General features: G+C 33.0%; 3 protein-coding genes across 4 annotated transcripts; 1 reads left to right on the forward strand and 2 right to left on the reverse strand.

The window, feature by feature from the left end:
- Window positions 1-2,632: 2,632 nt before the first annotated feature.
- LOC145724055 (uncharacterized) lies at window positions 2,633-3,533 on the reverse strand. The gene is made up of 2 exons (XM_081972125.1): window positions 3,379-3,533; window positions 2,633-3,319 (listed from the first exon to the last, which is right to left on the reverse strand). The coding sequence occupies exons 1-2, from the start codon at window positions 3,385-3,387 to the stop codon at window positions 2,723-2,725; spliced, it is 606 nt and encodes a 201-aa protein (XP_081828251.1). The 5' UTR covers window positions 3,388-3,533; the 3' UTR covers window positions 2,633-2,722.
- A 1,536-nt stretch (window positions 3,534-5,069) lies between these two features.
- Window positions 5,070-6,050, reverse strand: LOC145724053 (uncharacterized). Its single transcript, XM_081972123.1, has 2 exons — window positions 5,890-6,050; window positions 5,070-5,825 (listed from the first exon to the last, which is right to left on the reverse strand). The coding sequence occupies exons 1-2, from the start codon at window positions 5,896-5,898 to the stop codon at window positions 5,160-5,162; spliced, it is 675 nt and encodes a 224-aa protein (XP_081828249.1). The 5' UTR covers window positions 5,899-6,050; the 3' UTR covers window positions 5,070-5,159.
- A 902-nt stretch (window positions 6,051-6,952) lies between these two features.
- On the forward strand, window positions 6,953-12,765 carry LOC145724052 (DNA-directed RNA polymerase II subunit Rpb4-like). 2 transcript variants are annotated; one of them, XM_081972121.1, is made up of 3 exons: window positions 6,953-7,159; window positions 7,223-8,099; window positions 9,220-9,696. In XM_081972121.1, exons 1-3 carry the CDS (start codon window positions 7,099-7,101, stop codon window positions 9,647-9,649), a joined length of 1,368 nt encoding a protein of 455 aa, XP_081828247.1. In that variant the 5' UTR covers window positions 6,953-7,098; the 3' UTR covers window positions 9,650-9,696. The 2 variants fall into 2 exon arrangements, with proteins under 2 accessions (XP_081828247.1, XP_081828248.1); XM_081972122.1 differs by lacking the exons at window positions 7,223-8,099; window positions 9,220-9,696 and adding exons at window positions 9,877-10,057; window positions 12,542-12,765 and having other exon boundaries at window positions 6,967-7,159.
- Window positions 12,766-16,104: the final 3,339 nt, after the last annotated feature.

The raw sequence follows: 16,104 nt of genomic DNA on the forward strand, positions 1-16,104 counted from the left end.
AAAATAGTCTTAGATGCAGGACATTGACATTAGATTCATGAAAATTGTCTTGAAAACGAACTTTTCGTGCTATTTACTTTGCTTTTCATTTTCTTCGAATTCTGGACTATTTTTAGTGCTTCAAAACTGCTTTCAGCTTGGAAAATAAGTTATTGACATAGCAAACTTAAAAAACAATTTTTACATTCTCCATAGACTTAAAATAGCATTCCAAGCTTTGTCACTATTAAATCGACTTCTAGACACCTCAGTGCTAAAAATTCGGGTATTTCTTAATAAACTAGACTGTTTTTAGTGTTTTAAGGCTGTTTTCAGTGCCTCAAATCGAGTTTCAAGACTATCTTTACGAAGTTTTGGACTTATCAGGCTTAAAAGCCAGTTTGTCCACTGACCGTAATCTTGAAAATGTTATTTCAAGCTTCTTCACTATTAAATTGACTTCTACACTCATAGGTGCAATAAATTGTAGCATATCTAAGAAATTCAGACTGTTTTTAGTGCTTTTTAAGACTGAAAAATCGAGTTTAAGACTATTTCCAAAAGTCAAGTTTCTTCAGTAACAAAAGTAAAAAATTTTGGTACCAAATGCTATAATAATAGTCTTGAGAACTAATTTTTAGAAATAAAATAGTCCGAAACTTTAATTTACTTCTAGACTTGTTGTCTAGTCCAAAAAATTTGAGTTGTACACCAATTAAAGTCTTGAAAATATACTTTTGGACTCTCTTTAGTCCTAGTAAAGTCAGTTCTAGCATTAAAAGTCAACTTTTATACTATTTTTAGTAGTAAAAAATGAGTTTCATGCACAATACAATAATCTTTGTCTTGATTTCCGGACTTTTTTTAGTTCTTGAATGCCAGTTTCAGACAGTCAACCAGGATGGCAGTCTGAGAAAGCGACCATTTCTAGTAGTAAAAAGCAAGTTTTTAGACTATTCAGTACAAATTTGGACTTTCACAAGTCTTGAATGTTCAGTTTTAAACTATAAAACGATTTTTTAAATTGAAATTTGGAGGACTGTATCTTCCTTAGGCAACCTTTTTCAGAAAAATGACATAATGCAAGTCAACTTATTTTTTGATTAGCTATCAAATGGTGAATTATTGACACTAAAAACTGGACCACCCTGTTTAGAATGTACAGTGTGTCCCAAATATTTGTTTGGAATCATTGGAACAGTTGGTAAGTCTGTATCCCATTACTGAATGTGAATGTTTTAAAGATACCAAAAGTTCTAAAAGGAAATTTCTTTTTGATTCTCCATATAACGTGGTGAAGTGCAATCATTGTCAGTATTTTTTTTCATATACGATACTGTCTCTATAAATTGCTGAACCACTTTTTTATTCTAAATCCAGTAACCCAATTATGAAGCTTGTAAGTTTTGGAATATTTCAGATTAAACCTTTCCTAGAATTACTAAATTTAATTGAAACTACCATTCAATTCGATTTTCTCATAAGTTTAGTCGCATAAATTAATAGACACCTTAGTGATGTCCTGTACAGAGGATAGTTTGTGATTGGTCACAAAAAGCAGCTTTTAGCTTGCTGCTTTTTCTTGATCAATCGCAAACTGGGAACAGTGCATTCACTGCACATTACTTGACTATAAGTCGTACTAATTAAAATTACTAATGGGCCTGTCCCACAATTTTTTTTTATTTCATAACTACAAAGACGGATTGAAAATATTATACACGTATTTTTTTGTTTTCAAAAATATTAAGTCTAAATAGAAAAAAAAATGATGATAAAAACTACATTAATCTCATGTTTTAAACGCCCGCCGCCGGTGACGTACTACACTTTCAACCAATCAGCGACAAGAAGTGAAACAGTTGGCGTGCAACAGCCAATAAAATCGCCCAGAATTACGTAAGTCACAAGCGCGCCAAAACAGATCTTTTAAATTGAATGGACAAATTCAAACTAATGTACGAACATTTACGACCATAATTTTTTCTTCAAGAATATGAAAAAATAGTTTTTTGATCCTATTCTTTCGATTCCAGTCATTAAAACAAAAATTTATGATATGTGGGATAGGCCCATTATAGCAAAACCTAAAACGTTCTTAAACCAATAAGTGTCATATATTATTGAATTTAGTATTAAAAAAACTGGTTCTAAACAGCATTTTGCATAGACAAAACCGAATCTGTAAAAAAAGGGATGATTGTCAAATTTTGAATTCAGTGTGCAGGGTAACAAAACATAAGTGTGTTTTTTGTTTGCAATCATCTCTTCGAATAAATATCCAAATCAATAATAACAATTTTTGAAAACTTTGTTTTTGTGCTTTTCTACAAATTTTAATTACACATGCGTAGAGTACCTAATATTTAGGACACCCTGTATTCAGTTACAGTTGTACAAAAGGTGTAATTTTAAAAATATAGCTTACATTTATACTATCTTATTGTTAGTAACAAAAATTTTAATTGTTTTGTTTTTTTGCTGATAGTAGTTATTATAAAGTGATTTTTTTATTTGTATGCAATTTATTGTTCATACGTACTTTACCCAAAATAGTTATGATCTAAAACATTTTTCGTCTTTTTAAAGGTGTTAATAATTTTTTTTTTTACAAGATAAAATGAAAAAAAAAATCACAAAAAACAAAATCAAATTGTTGCAAAATTTATATTTTTCAAATAAATAAATATCTACACTAATTTGGCATTACAATACAGTCCTGAACAATATAGTTGGTCATCATCTAGTAATGGTGGGGAGCAGCTACAGCCACAACCTTCTTGTAGGCTACTGGAGCCTCAGTGGGGTGTCCTTGCCTTTCTACAACAGCGTTGAAACCGTGTCCTTCATCGGAGTACTTTACAATCCTCACGGTACCATCAGCTTCATGGAGAGAGTACTGTCCGACCACATGGTCGCCGTCACGTTTTTCTTCCTGGGAATGGTAATCGCCGGTGTGAGGGTCAGCAATGGAGTAGGCGAATTCGTATTTGGCTGGAGCATACTCTTCTTTGTGCTCGGAGTAAGATGGAACAGCAGCGTATTTAGCTACTGGGACGGCAATTTTGGCTACTGGCAAAGCAATTTTAGCTACAGGGGCACTGTAGTATTGAGGAGCTGGAGCGCTGTAGTAGGAAGAAGCTGATGGGGCACTGTAGTAGGAAGGAGCTGGGACAGCTACTTTGGCTACAGCTGGCACAGAGTAAACTGGTTTGGAGTAGGAAGGAGCTGGAGCGGATTGGATGTGGTGCACTGAGTTGTGGTTGTCGTTGAACGAAGCAAATGATGTGGCTTGTTCCACAGCACTGGCAACTGCCAGGCAAGCAGCGACGGCAAAGAACTAAAAAACAATAACAACCCAATTAGTAAATTATTTTACCATACAAAAAAATCACTCACTTTGTACATTTTGTTTAGTTGTAGTTGGTAAATCAGTTTGACTTGAACAGTGTCTTGCTTAATTTTTTATTCTGCTTATATACCTATTAAAAAAATATAGTGTAGGGGATTTTGACACCCCCTTCACCTTATACACCTTGATGTCTGATTTTCTGTGAAGCAATACACATGCTCGGAACTGTAACACATTCTTTCACCTTTTTTCGATCAACCGAATATTTGTCAAGGTAATATGCATATCACTATCTTATAACGATGAATCAATTACGTATTTTAGTTAATTGAGCATGTAAAAAGTTGTTGAACATTAGTAATCAACAGCTTTTTAGTATTTTATTAATTGGTGTTAAAGGAACGTAAACAGAGAAAGTATCATAAAAATTAGGTGTTACGAATAAAAACAGAAAAATCTTTACTCAAAAATAAATAACTGAAACGTCCACTATAAATGTGTCAAATACAAAGTCAGCAAAGAAACTTTGGATTAGAAAAAAATATTAAATTTCATATTAGTAATTACATATCAACTAACCAATTACCTACTTGATTAATTTGAAGAAATAAGAATTAATTTTAGTCGTTTTTTAGATGCATAACATCGAATTACTATCAAAAACTTTAATTTTGATAAGAATTTACAGGAAACGAAAAAAATGTTCAGTGTGGGCTGATACATTATATGTTACATTCATAATTCAGTAAATGCACTGAAAGGTATACAGAATCCGTTGTAAAATTCATTTCAAAAGCATTTACTTATTTTTGCCTTACAACGATTACAAGGCTAAAATTCCATTAGTTCTTAATTTAACTTAACCTAAACTAAGATTAACTTGCGTAAAACCTGCCTAACCTGACCCAAGAATGCATAAAATCAGCCTAACACAGTCTTTCATGCGGTTTATGCTATTAGGTTAGGTTAGGCTTTTTTTATTCTTTACTGTTATATTATACTATTTTAAGTAAAGTTTGGCTGTTTTTATTCTGCTTTTTGTTGATTTTGGTTAGGTTGGGCTGTTTTTAGGATTTTTCAAGATTTTTTATTCTATTTTAGGCTGTTTTTGTGTTTAAAGTGCTTAATTTACCTAATTTAAGGTTTTTTGGTATAAGTCTGTGCTTTGCTGTGCAATGGAACCAATCACTGAAAAAAAAAATCATTTTTAACAAAAATGGTATTTTTCCAATTTTTGAAAGACTTTAAGGTCAATTTTATCTTAGAATTTTAATTTTCGTCATAACTATCCTTTTTTAACTAATTTTAACTACCTTGACTTAAATTTAATCTAATTTTGCAATTTTAACGTCTCTTTAAAGTCTGGCGAATTTGAGTGCTGATGATGGCCTGGTAGGCCGAAACCGGTTTACCAAAAAATTCTAATAATACATTCTGCAATTCGGTTTTGTGTTTTTTTTAATTTCCCATTTACTATATTTTTGTAAACCTATGTTTTGACTTAATAATTTCGACTCCTCTCTTTAGTGGTAGTCAGAATTTCGTCCAACTGTAACATTTTCTTAAACATTTTCAAGGCTTTTCAAAAAGAAATTTATAGACTGACGAGAAAACTGTTCAGGTTGTGTTGGTTTAGTATACCTATATGTTTTCAAGAAATTTAAGAACTAGAAAGTTTGTTTTAAATTAATAAAAACCTTTCTTCAATTTTGTTGTTAAAAAATTCATACAAAAATAATTGGATGCAACAATTTATATTTCACAAATAAATAAATATTTACACTAATTTGGCATTATTTACAATCGTTATAACCGTCTAAAGTGTCGTTTAATAGTGGTGGGGAGCAGCTACAGCCACAACCTTCTTGTAGGCTACTGGAGCTTCGGTAGGGTGTCCTTGTCTTTCGACTACAGCGTTGAAACCGTGTCCTTCATCTGAGTACTTTACAATCCTCACGGTACCGTCGGCTTCATGGAGGGAGTATTGTCCTACAACGTGGTCACCGTCACGTTTTTCTTCTTGGGAATGGTAGTCACCGGTATGGTCATCCTTGATAAGGTAGGCGAATTCGTATTTGGCTGGAGCGTACTCTTCTTTGGGTGCGGAGTAAGATGGAACAGCGGCGTACTTAGCTACTGGGATAGCAACCTTTGATACTTGGACTGGGACAGCAATTTTGGCAACTTTAGCTACAGGAGCACTGTAGTATTTAGGAGCTGGAGCGCTGTAGTAGGAAGAAGCTGATGGGGCACTGTAGTAGGAAGAAGCTGATGGGGCATTGTAGTAAGAAGAAGCTGATGGGGCACTGTAGTAGGTAGGAGCTGGGACAGCTACTTTAGCTACAGCTGGGACAGAGTAAACTGGTTTGGAGTAGGAAGGAGCTGGAGCAGATTGGATGTGGTGCACTGAGTTGTGATTGTCGTTGAACGAAGCAAAAGATGTGGCTTGTTCCACAGCACTGGCAACTGCCAGACAAGCGGCGACTACGAAGAGCTAAAACAAGAACCATAATTAGTATACAAACACAAAACTAAATTAAACAAAAACATCAACTTACTTTGTACATTTTTGTTTAGTTGTTGTTGGTAAATGAGTTTGACTTGAACAGTGATTTGATTACATTTTTTGGCTGCTTATATAGTAAAAAAAAATGGTGTGAGGGGATTTAAATTCCCCCTTCACCCTACACCTTAATGTATGGTTCAATGAAGCAATAAAACATACCCAGACATAACTGTAACACACTCTTTGACCCCTTTTCGATTATCTAAATATTTTGTCAAGGTGAAATTATATGTATCACTATCCTATAATGAAAAATATTGCCGGTGGCGGCTTAAACAGGCACCACACAAGTTTTACTTTCATTCGATCATTTTAGGCCCGATAATCAATCAAAATATAATTATTTCGATATACATATAGTGCCAGTACTTTATACTAATAATTGATTGCACAGATCTAACTACTATATTATTACAGTAGTAAAATATTGGATCGATTAGATTTTATCAGTTTTTTTAAAGGCGTGACCGTAGAAACAATTAGTCTCTTCTGTTAAAAAGCATTAGAGTTATTCTATTGAAAATAATTCTTATTATTTCAAAGATTTTATTTATTTACATAATCATATTTTACAAGTCAGATTTCTTATTTTTTCAGATGCGTATTAGTGTCCTATTAACTAACTTTTTTTTTGTGACAAAAAAGCCAAAATTTTGGTAAAATATTTTATATTGTATAATCCTATTAAAGGAGATGACCGAAGACGGTTAATATTTTTTCATTAATATGTGCTAAAATACCTACTACTTTTCAATATTTTCGACCTCAGTAAAAGAAAACGTGTTTTTCAAGAGTAAATGTAAAATGTATTAAAACAAATTAATTTAGTTCCTATCTGATACTAGTAAATGTATTTCAGTTCGCGGTATAGACGTGGTCTATATTACCCATCCATTTAACTAATGCATTTTCTAGTTCATTGAACTGCTGTCATCTGCCGTACAACGTTCAACAAACTAGTACCTATATTTTTATCTTTCTCTAATCTTCGGATAACGGCGTGTATTAGAAAGAGAAAATGCCGAAACATTTTTGACATTTCATTTGTCTACTGTCTTTGTCAACCTGTCCTCTCAAATGTGAGGTTAGTGAAATAGTTAATAAATAACATCAATACTGCAGCATTATCAAGAGAGTTTGATGGTTTAATTTGCTTAATTTTTCTCAAAGTCCCAATAATAACTGGTAAATTAACCACAACATGGCAAACACAAACACTGATCTAACTGAAGAGGATGCCGCCGATTTACAATTTCCGAAAGGTACGTCTATACAGCCCTTTTCCGCCGTGTCTGAAATGTTAAGTCGTGTTTATACCGTTTCAGACTTGCAACTAGTTAGCTACAAAAAAGATAGCCTTGCTGTTTCAGACAAGAGCGTCGTTTTGGGCTATTGTTCAAACTGTTTTAAAGAATTAGTTACGCGCTACATTTTCTGTGATATGTGCAAAATAAATATTTGTCTGCAATGTTTTGCGAATGGTGCTGAATTTGGTGAACACAAGAATGATCATAATTATCGAGTGCACTCAACTAATTTTGTGCTTTTTGAAAACTCTGACTGGACTGCTGAGGAGGAACTCAAGCTTATTGATTTGTTGTTGTTTTATGGAAATTGGAGTTTAGTGGCATTGAACTTTCCTAACAGGACCATTAATGAGATTAAAGAACACTATGAGTACTTTTACTTGGATGGACATGGCAGTAAAAACATTCCTGTGTTCAAGAAGGAAATTGTGGTCCCAGAAATCACAGTACCTTACAGATTCCAACTAACTGAATGTGAAGAACCTCCTCGCTATGCCTGTAATACTGTAGGCTATCAATCTTTAGCAGGATATAACCCACCTAGAGGTGACTTTGAAAATGAATATGACAAGAATGCTGAAGATCTTGTGGCCTCATTGGAACCAATTGAACCAGAAAATCCATATTTTGAGATATTAACTAATCTTCAGTATGCAATTACACAAAATTACAACAACCGCCTAAGAGAGAGAAATAGGAGAAAGACTATTATTGCTCAGCATGGTTTGCTGGTGTTGAGAAAAACTCTTTCATGGCTACACAGATATGATGGCACTATAACAAAACCAGTTTGTGAAAAAATGTTGAGGTTTATGCATTTGTGTGAACCAACCAAATTTGAAATGTTAATGGAGGGCATGCATAGGGCTGGTGAATTGAGAGTCAAAATTGAACGGTAAGAAATCAAAAAATGTTTTAAAATAACTTAGAAGGTGTTCTTTTTTTTTGACAGTAAAGTGTCAAAAGGTTTTTTTAATGCTAAGTCCACATATGCAGTATTTGCAATTGGTCAAGGAAAAGCAGCAAATTGAAAGCTGCTTTTTTTGACCAACCAATTTATTGGAACTGCTGCACATGTGTCATCTTGATTTATGTTGATTTATAATTCTAGATACTTGAAAAATCTCAACATTTTATCCTTTTTAAATGACAGCAAACACATGAAAAAACACAAAATCAGGTGTGTTTTGAATTAGATCACAACTTGTAACCTCAAAATTGTTTAGGAAAATGGCGCATTCTGAAATTCCTAACTACTCTTGAATATCATTGATCAGGAAGTAGGTATGTTCACTGTCTCTAGTTTTATAGTTAAAAAAATTACCACCATTTCCTAAAATTACTGATTTTCCAATGCAAGATAGTTTCTTGAGGCTATTTACAGTGACTGGTCTATCTCCATTTAAGACCAATATTTGCAAAGCAAAACCGGCATTTAAGCCATTTCTAAAACATTTAAAAATGCTCTTCAATTTGGTCAAATAATCTGTTACACAATTTCCATTCTTACATAATAATTCTGTTTTATTAGCATTCATTAATTTACCTACATGATTTGATCTCTCATTGTGTTCTTCATAAATGCAGTTATTTTGGTTTTCCTAACTGACTATTTTGAGGAATTTGGACAAAATTGGACAGGTACTCACTTTTATCACACAAAGAAAGGTAAAATTCACAAAAACCTTTTGACACTGACAACTAAAAAAAAGTAACATCATTATACTGATGCATGTCATCTAAACGTGAACGTTTTAGGCGGCGATTGCCTTTAATAACTCTCCTCACTTACACGTTTATCTTCCATGTTGGACTGTTTTTTCCTTACACTAAAACCCTTTTTCTTACTCCCACAGAGAAAGAAAAAGCTGCTTTAAAATATCCAACCTCCAGAACCAAGTTTCCCTCCAAGTACAGTTTAGCAGATATCCCTCTCTCTGATTTCCCTACTGGAAAAAACTGACTTATAATATAAGCTGTTGAAAATAGATTTTGCAACAGTTTCTGGTTTTCAGTTTGCTGGCCCTAAGAAGAAAAGGTATAACCACTTTGGCTGAAGGCCAGATGTACTTGAAACTGAACCAGCTTCACCAAGAGAACAAGAAACAACTGAAATTATTCCGGACTAGACCTCAATTCAACTGGAAGTCAAATAAAGATTACGAGTTTATTCCCAAATATTTTAAAAAACGGAGCGGCGCCGCACCTTTGGAAATACTGGGGATGCCCGGTTATGAAAAATTGACCGAAAAAGAAAGGGACATGTGCAGCTCCGTTCGATTAGTTCCTGCAACCTACTTGGAATTGAAGGAAGCACTAGTTAATGAAAATTCCAGGGCCGGATTTGTGAAATTGCAAAAGGCGAGGAGTATGCTGAAGATTGACGTGAACAAGACGCGTAGACTTTATGATTTTCTAGTCGCTGAGGGTTATATCAAGAAATAAGTTGTTTTTTTAGTACAGAAATTGTTAATAAAAGCTTTATAATATAATTGTGGGTATTGTAATTGGTTTTAAGACAAGTATTTTGACTACAAGTTTTAAAACTATTAACATTTCAGTGAAATATAGTGGTTTTTAACTTGTTACATAAATAGAAATTTTTTTCCTACAGACAGATGCAATAAGAAGATGGTTCTTTATATTTGTACTGATTATTTGTATTTTTTCAGAGTTTGAAAATGCTGAAACTCTTTTAATATCGGAGGTGCACATGTTGTTGGAGCACCGAAAAGCTCAAAACGAGTCCGCCGAAGATGAACAGGAATTTTCCGATGTATTCATGAAGACGCTGACCTACACCGACAGATTTCGCAAATTCAAAAATAAGGAAACCATATCAGCAGTCAGAAAGTGAGTAAAATGTACTTTCAGCAGTTAAAACACGCAGGATGGTCATAAACAAATTTTAACAATTAAACCTCTGTCCCATATTATTATTGATTTTTAAAAATTCCCTTTATGATAAAATCTTTTGTAAGATATAACAAAGTCGTATATTTTCGATAAATCTTATCAACCACAATGAGAGCGACCAGCTGTATAGTGTTAAACTTTTTGCCAACTTCTTTCTGTAATCTTTTCACTGTTGACGTTCGCTCAAAATTCGAAACGGAAGCAAACTTTTTCGACATTATAGAAGTTAACTCGATTAAACTTTCCGGGTGAGTGTGTTTACTTTTGTGGTGATCTTGGAAAGTTTCTATTGAAAATACTCGTACATATATCTTCGCAGTTGCTAACTTATGGAATAGTTTATGTTGAATTTTAATTTTCTTGATTGTCCAATGAAAAATGAACTAGAAGTTTCAAATAACTCATGACAAAAGTTGATTTAGAGTGGAATTAAAAAATGAAATTAACAGTTACTCCGAGGGGTAGACCGCCGATAATTTTTTGTACATCAAAATGCCTTTTTGCATACAAATTATCTAGGAAGCTTTTAAAATCAGCTCAAAATGCTTCATAGTGAAAATGCCTCAAATTGTCTTGAAATACATCAAAATGTCTTTAAATTGTTTAAACTGCCTCAGGATACCTTCAAATGTTTACACATTTGTGGCATTCTTAAATTTAGTTACAAGTTCCCTGGTATTGAGATAATGATAAATCTTGATGAAAAACACCCTTGAAATTATTTTTTTTATGGTCATGTGACAGTTTTTAGGTTGGATTAAGTAGCATGTTTGCTTTTACAATTTGAACATGACTTGTAAGGATTAATGATTCAATAAAAATGACTTCTTCAGGTTACGTGACTGTTTTTCCAAATTTTAAAGCTTAAAATTGATTTTTTTGACACTTGATTTGACCTTGTGCCAAAAGCTTCAAATTGATTTTCTAAGGTCAGGAGACTGTTTATCCAAATTCTGACAAACAAAAAATGTTTTTTTGTACAGTTGCATGAAATTATGGGTTATATTTTGACGTTTGCACGAATCTTCTAACTGTCATAGTAATCAAGTTAGCACGTGTCTAATAAAGACACGTATCATTTAAAAGAAACAGTTGAAAAATTGGTAATTTAAATTTAGACAGTAGTAAAATTGGAAGAACTAGGTCACGTGACTTGATAATTGAATTTTTTGAGCTTGCAACATTGCAAAGACCAGTTGACATTGTCAAAAACAGTCACGTGCACTTCAAAACGCAGTTAAAACTTTGAAAAATGGTAAATTAAATGTAGACAGTTGTTAAAATTGAAATTGCAAAATACACGTTACGTGACGATGAAAATGCAATTCTGCATGTTCTTGCAACACTGTAAAGGCCAGTTGACATCTGTCAAAATTAGTCACGTGACGCTTAAAATGTGGTTTAAAATTAAAAAATTTGGTAAATTAAATTTACACTATTTTAGACAGTTGTAAAAGCTGAAATTGCAAGAGACACATCACGTGACTTTGATTATGCCATTTTAGAGCTTGCAACACTGTCCAAGCCAACTGACAGCGGTCAAAAACAGTCACGTGACTTTAAAGTGTAATTGAAATGTTGATCATTTGTTAAATTAAATTTAGACAGTTGTAAAAGCTGAAATTGTAAAAACACGTTACGTGACGTTAATAATACAATTTTCAGCTTGCAACACTGTAAAAGCCAGTTGACACCTGTCAAAAACAGTCACGTGACCTTAAAAATGTAGTTTAAATGTTGCAAAATTGGTAAATTATTATAATAATTTGTAATGAATATTGTTTCATCTCAATATCACGTAAAAAAGATTTTACCATAATAATTACCTGTGCCTATGCTGCTCTGTTAAATTTTCATTCAATTTTGTTGTATTAATACACTACATTTTGAAATATACAGACAATGCGTCAAAATACTCTCTAATGCCTTATAAATATCTCAAAATGTCTTGTAATGCTTTGTAATATCTCGCAATGCTTCGTAATAATGGGAAAGTACCTCATAATACCTCGAATTACCTCGGCGATCTACCCCACGAATTACTCTCAGTATTTCACCCAAATTGGAGTTCCAAGTTTACTTTCTGTATTAACTAATTAGTTCCAATAAGGACCTATGACTTAATTGACTGGTGAGAGAAAAATTACAACTGATGAAATCTAGAAAAACTGAGACAAATTCTTTTTGACAAATTACTCAATTTTAAAATACAACTTAAATTTTTCATAATTCGTATGATAGGTATTTCTTTTACCACACCTGTATAAACCATGCTTCAAAAATGTTAAAGAAATACAGGTTTTATTTTTTCTTGGTTTTATTTTAACTTGTTTCCTGCTGCCCCAGTGATGTTTTTTTTTTCTTAAAAATTTACTGTGACCCCTGATACTTTTTTGCACTAAAATTTAACTTATTTTTTAGTTTGTTGAATCAGAAAAAACTGCATAAATTCGAGTTGGCTGCCATTGCTAATCTTTGTCCTGAAACGGCGGAGGAGGCAAAATCTCTAATACCATCATTGGAGGGTCGTTTCGAAGACGACGAACTGCAGGCTGTTCTGGACGATATCCAGACTAAGAGAAGCATCCAATACTAAGAATAATCCATATTAAAATCTTAATTTTATAATAAACATTATTACGTAATGTTGTTCTAAATGTATGTCAATTTGATGCATATTGTACATACCATGTCGTTTCACTGACAAATTTATTGCTCAAATTTCAGGTCGTTTAATGAGAGACGCGTTTAATGAACCGCAACGCAAAAAGTAGGTAGTATAAGAATTATATTTATCGGGAAGGTTACGGTGACAACTTATAAATACCGGGCAAGGCAGAAACGTTATCAAAACATTATTTCTATCTAAAAATATCGACCCGTCATATATTTAAAGCTGTACCCCATTTCGGCAAAGTAAACAACAGTTGTCCAAGCAAAAAATTACGAAAATTTGGTTTTATTAGTTTGGGGAAAGTTTCGTTTCGGCCCCGTATAGTTTTAATCGTTCAGTTTTCAGTGGAATTATAATTCAATGTGAAAACGGAAACCCAGTTATATCGATCCAGCCCACTTCTAAATCGAGTTGACTTTTGGGGTCGCAAAAATTTAAATACGCCGATCTTATCGGGCGGAATACTAACGAGGGGAACCTTCTGAATTAGTTAAATGTTTCCATAAAATAAGCATAAACGTTTTTTTGTAACATTTTGTGAATGAATTTTGTCTAAAACGAGAGTATTTCTTGAAGGTGTGCTTTGTTGGCATTTTTCTCATTCAGAGTGCATTTTGTTACTAAAAGCGTATAAAAGAGCCTCAAGTGATTTAGATGCATGTATATTAAAAACATGAAACAATAGCCTCATTACTCCGTGTTGGATAAATCTCAATAAAACAACCGCAAAAGCGAGTTTGTTGTGGTTTTTAATGTAGATGACCCTTCAGGCCGTAAATAGTGCCACGGAAAAAGCGATAATTTACATTTGATGCTGGTTAATTCGGTTTTCACAATTATTGTTGTACAATTTATGTGTTATTGTGTGTAGTTACATTTACTTTTGTAATAACGGACTTTGTCAATAATATTAGCAACGTTACAAGCTGTAGGGTGGGTAGCAAAAGTCACCAAGCGAATTATGACTAGAGTCCGGATTAAAAAGCACTAAAATCGTGAAAAAAAGCGCTTAAAAAACTAATTAATTTTTCTCAAAAAAACTTTAAAAAAGCACTATTTCAGAGATGCAATTTTTTTTACTTTTTTTAAGCTTTTAAACTGCTTTAGAAGCATACGGAAGATTTTAGACTGTTTTGGAAATTTCTGTTCTCAAAATTTGTTTTAACTACTTGAGGAGCATTTGGAAGGTTCTGGACGGTTTAGAGCATATTGAAGGTTCGGGAATGATTTAGAGGTGTTTGGAAACTCTTAGACGGATCTATAATTTTTTGGAAAACTTAGACAATTTTGAAATTTCTAGACTATAGTTGAAGAGCATTTGGAATCTTTTAGACTGTTCTAAAAGCTTTTGAAAGCTTTAAACCGTTTTGAAAAGCTGATTGACTGCTTTTAAAGCATTTGAAAACTTATGGACTGTTCTAGAAACTTATGAATGCTTTTAAACTGCTTGCGTTTTCGAGATATTTTCCAAAAACTACTTAGATGCACAAAATTGAACACTCTGTACCTTGGTTATTTTTGGGAGTTCAGGGAGGTTTAACCACTCGAAAGAAACGTCTTGAATTTCTCTTTTCAGAGGTGTAGAGCAAAAAATTCTATCACAAAAAAAAATTGTGTACAGGGTGAGCAAAAATAATGACTCACTAACAATTTCGTGCACACCCTGTATTGAGGTTCAAACGTTACGTAGTTTGGTTTAGTGGTCCATTAAGAACAATTTTGCATTTTTGTAGTTTTTATGTAAATCTAACCGTTTCCGAAATATTATGCTTTAATTCAGGCGGCGCCGGCGGTCAGTATAGTAGGTTACGAAAAACCTTCATTTGGACAAAATTTCGGTGCATTTTCCCAAAAAATCGCGAATAACTTGATTATTTAAAACTTACTTAGACACATTAAATGATCGTAAGTAGCTAATGATTGGAGCTATCACGTGACGTTGAGCGGGAACCGCTAACTTGCCCCGTCTGGCCGCTAGAGGGCGTCATACTTGATTACCTTTTTTCGGACATTTTTCTAAATATCTCAGAAACGGTTTGAGTTGAACGGTAAGTGTTTTCATGTATACCTCTCAAAGAGACGCAACTTTCATTAAATATAACATTTTACCGTACAACGCACCGGTCGATCTTAAAAAATAAAAAACTAGATTTTTGACATTTTTAAAAGGGGTAACCCTATAAAATTTTTCAATTTTTAAAATTGTCTTTAACTGCCTTAGTAAGTCATGTCATTGGTCAAAATATAATTTTTAAGGGTGCCATGTTTTGAAAACTGTAAAAAATGTCCTAATTTCAAAGTCAGTGACAAAATGGCGGCAGTTACAGCAAAACGGAGACCAGATTTGTGTTCTCTTGAGCATTTGAAAACTGTTTGCAGTTTAAAGAGCACTGAAGGTTCTGGACTGTTTTTAAGGCATTTGAAACCTTATAGACGGTTCTAGAAACTTTTGGAAGCTTCAAGACTGTTTTGTAAGCTTTTGCAAGACATAAATCAATGAGGTTAGTATTATGGTCATATTGTTGGTGTGGTATAGCGTGGACAATAGTATACAGTGTGTCCATAAAGTATGGAAGAAATTCGATTAACTTAATAAAAGTTAAAGTGTTTAATAAAAGCTATCAGAAAAAAAAAATGCACAGGGTATTCCATTTAAAAAATTTTTTAAGTTGAATTAGTCAAAGTATGATTTAGAAAATTGAGCACCCTGTAGCATCTAATGCAAGTTTACTTGAATAAATCTTTTTGGTTGTCTATATTTAGAACGTTCGCACCAAATGTGGAGTATTCTACTTTTACAAACAATGGCGATAAAGACAATTTTCCATCATAGTAAAAACTAGTATTTTGCTGAAAAAATTGAAATATTGGAAAAACTATTAAGTTTATTTATAAGACATTATTAACAAAAAAGTTTTAAAATTTCTTAGAGAATCTAAGTATGTGTTTTATAAAATAGGGAGGTTCATTTAAAAAAAAAACTACATAATATTTTATCTGCCACGCCTTCATGAACCATTCTGTATATCCGCAAGTAATTTTAAACTATGCATCTCAATATTCTCTAAAACTTTTGTAATCAAATTTTTTTCTATTATATTTTATCCTTACTTGCTTTGTCGATAATTTCATACAGTGTTGGACAATGAATCATACAGGATGGTCCAAATTGGATGAAAAGTTCAGTAAAAAAAAGTTACATAAACTATGATTAAGTGTGTGTGCTTCTATAAATACAGGGTGTCCCACGACGAAAGGCATCGATTCATATTGGAAAAAGTATAAATAGGAGAGTTTTGAAAATTTGGCA

The sequence above is a fragment of the Ips typographus genome, linkage group LG2 (genome assembly GCF_016097725.1).
Source record: "Ips typographus isolate SLU linkage group LG2, UJ_Ityp_2.0, whole genome shotgun sequence".
Classification (NCBI taxonomy): Eukaryota; Metazoa; Arthropoda; class Insecta; order Coleoptera; family Curculionidae; genus Ips; species Ips typographus.

Excerpts from the sequence above, each read along its gene's own strand:
- LOC145724052 (XM_081972121.1), top strand. The coding sequence starts at position 7,099 with ATGGCAAACACAAACACTGATCTAACTGAAGAGGATGCCGCCGATTTA. Across the intron at positions 7,160-7,222 it reads CGATTTACAATTTCCGAAAG|ACTTGCAACTAGTTAGCTAC; the intron begins GTACGTCTATAC and ends ATACCGTTTCAG. Across the intron at positions 8,100-9,219 it reads TTGAGAGTCAAAATTGAACG|TTTGCTGGCCCTAAGAAGAA; the intron begins GTAAGAAATCAA and ends TCTGGTTTTCAG.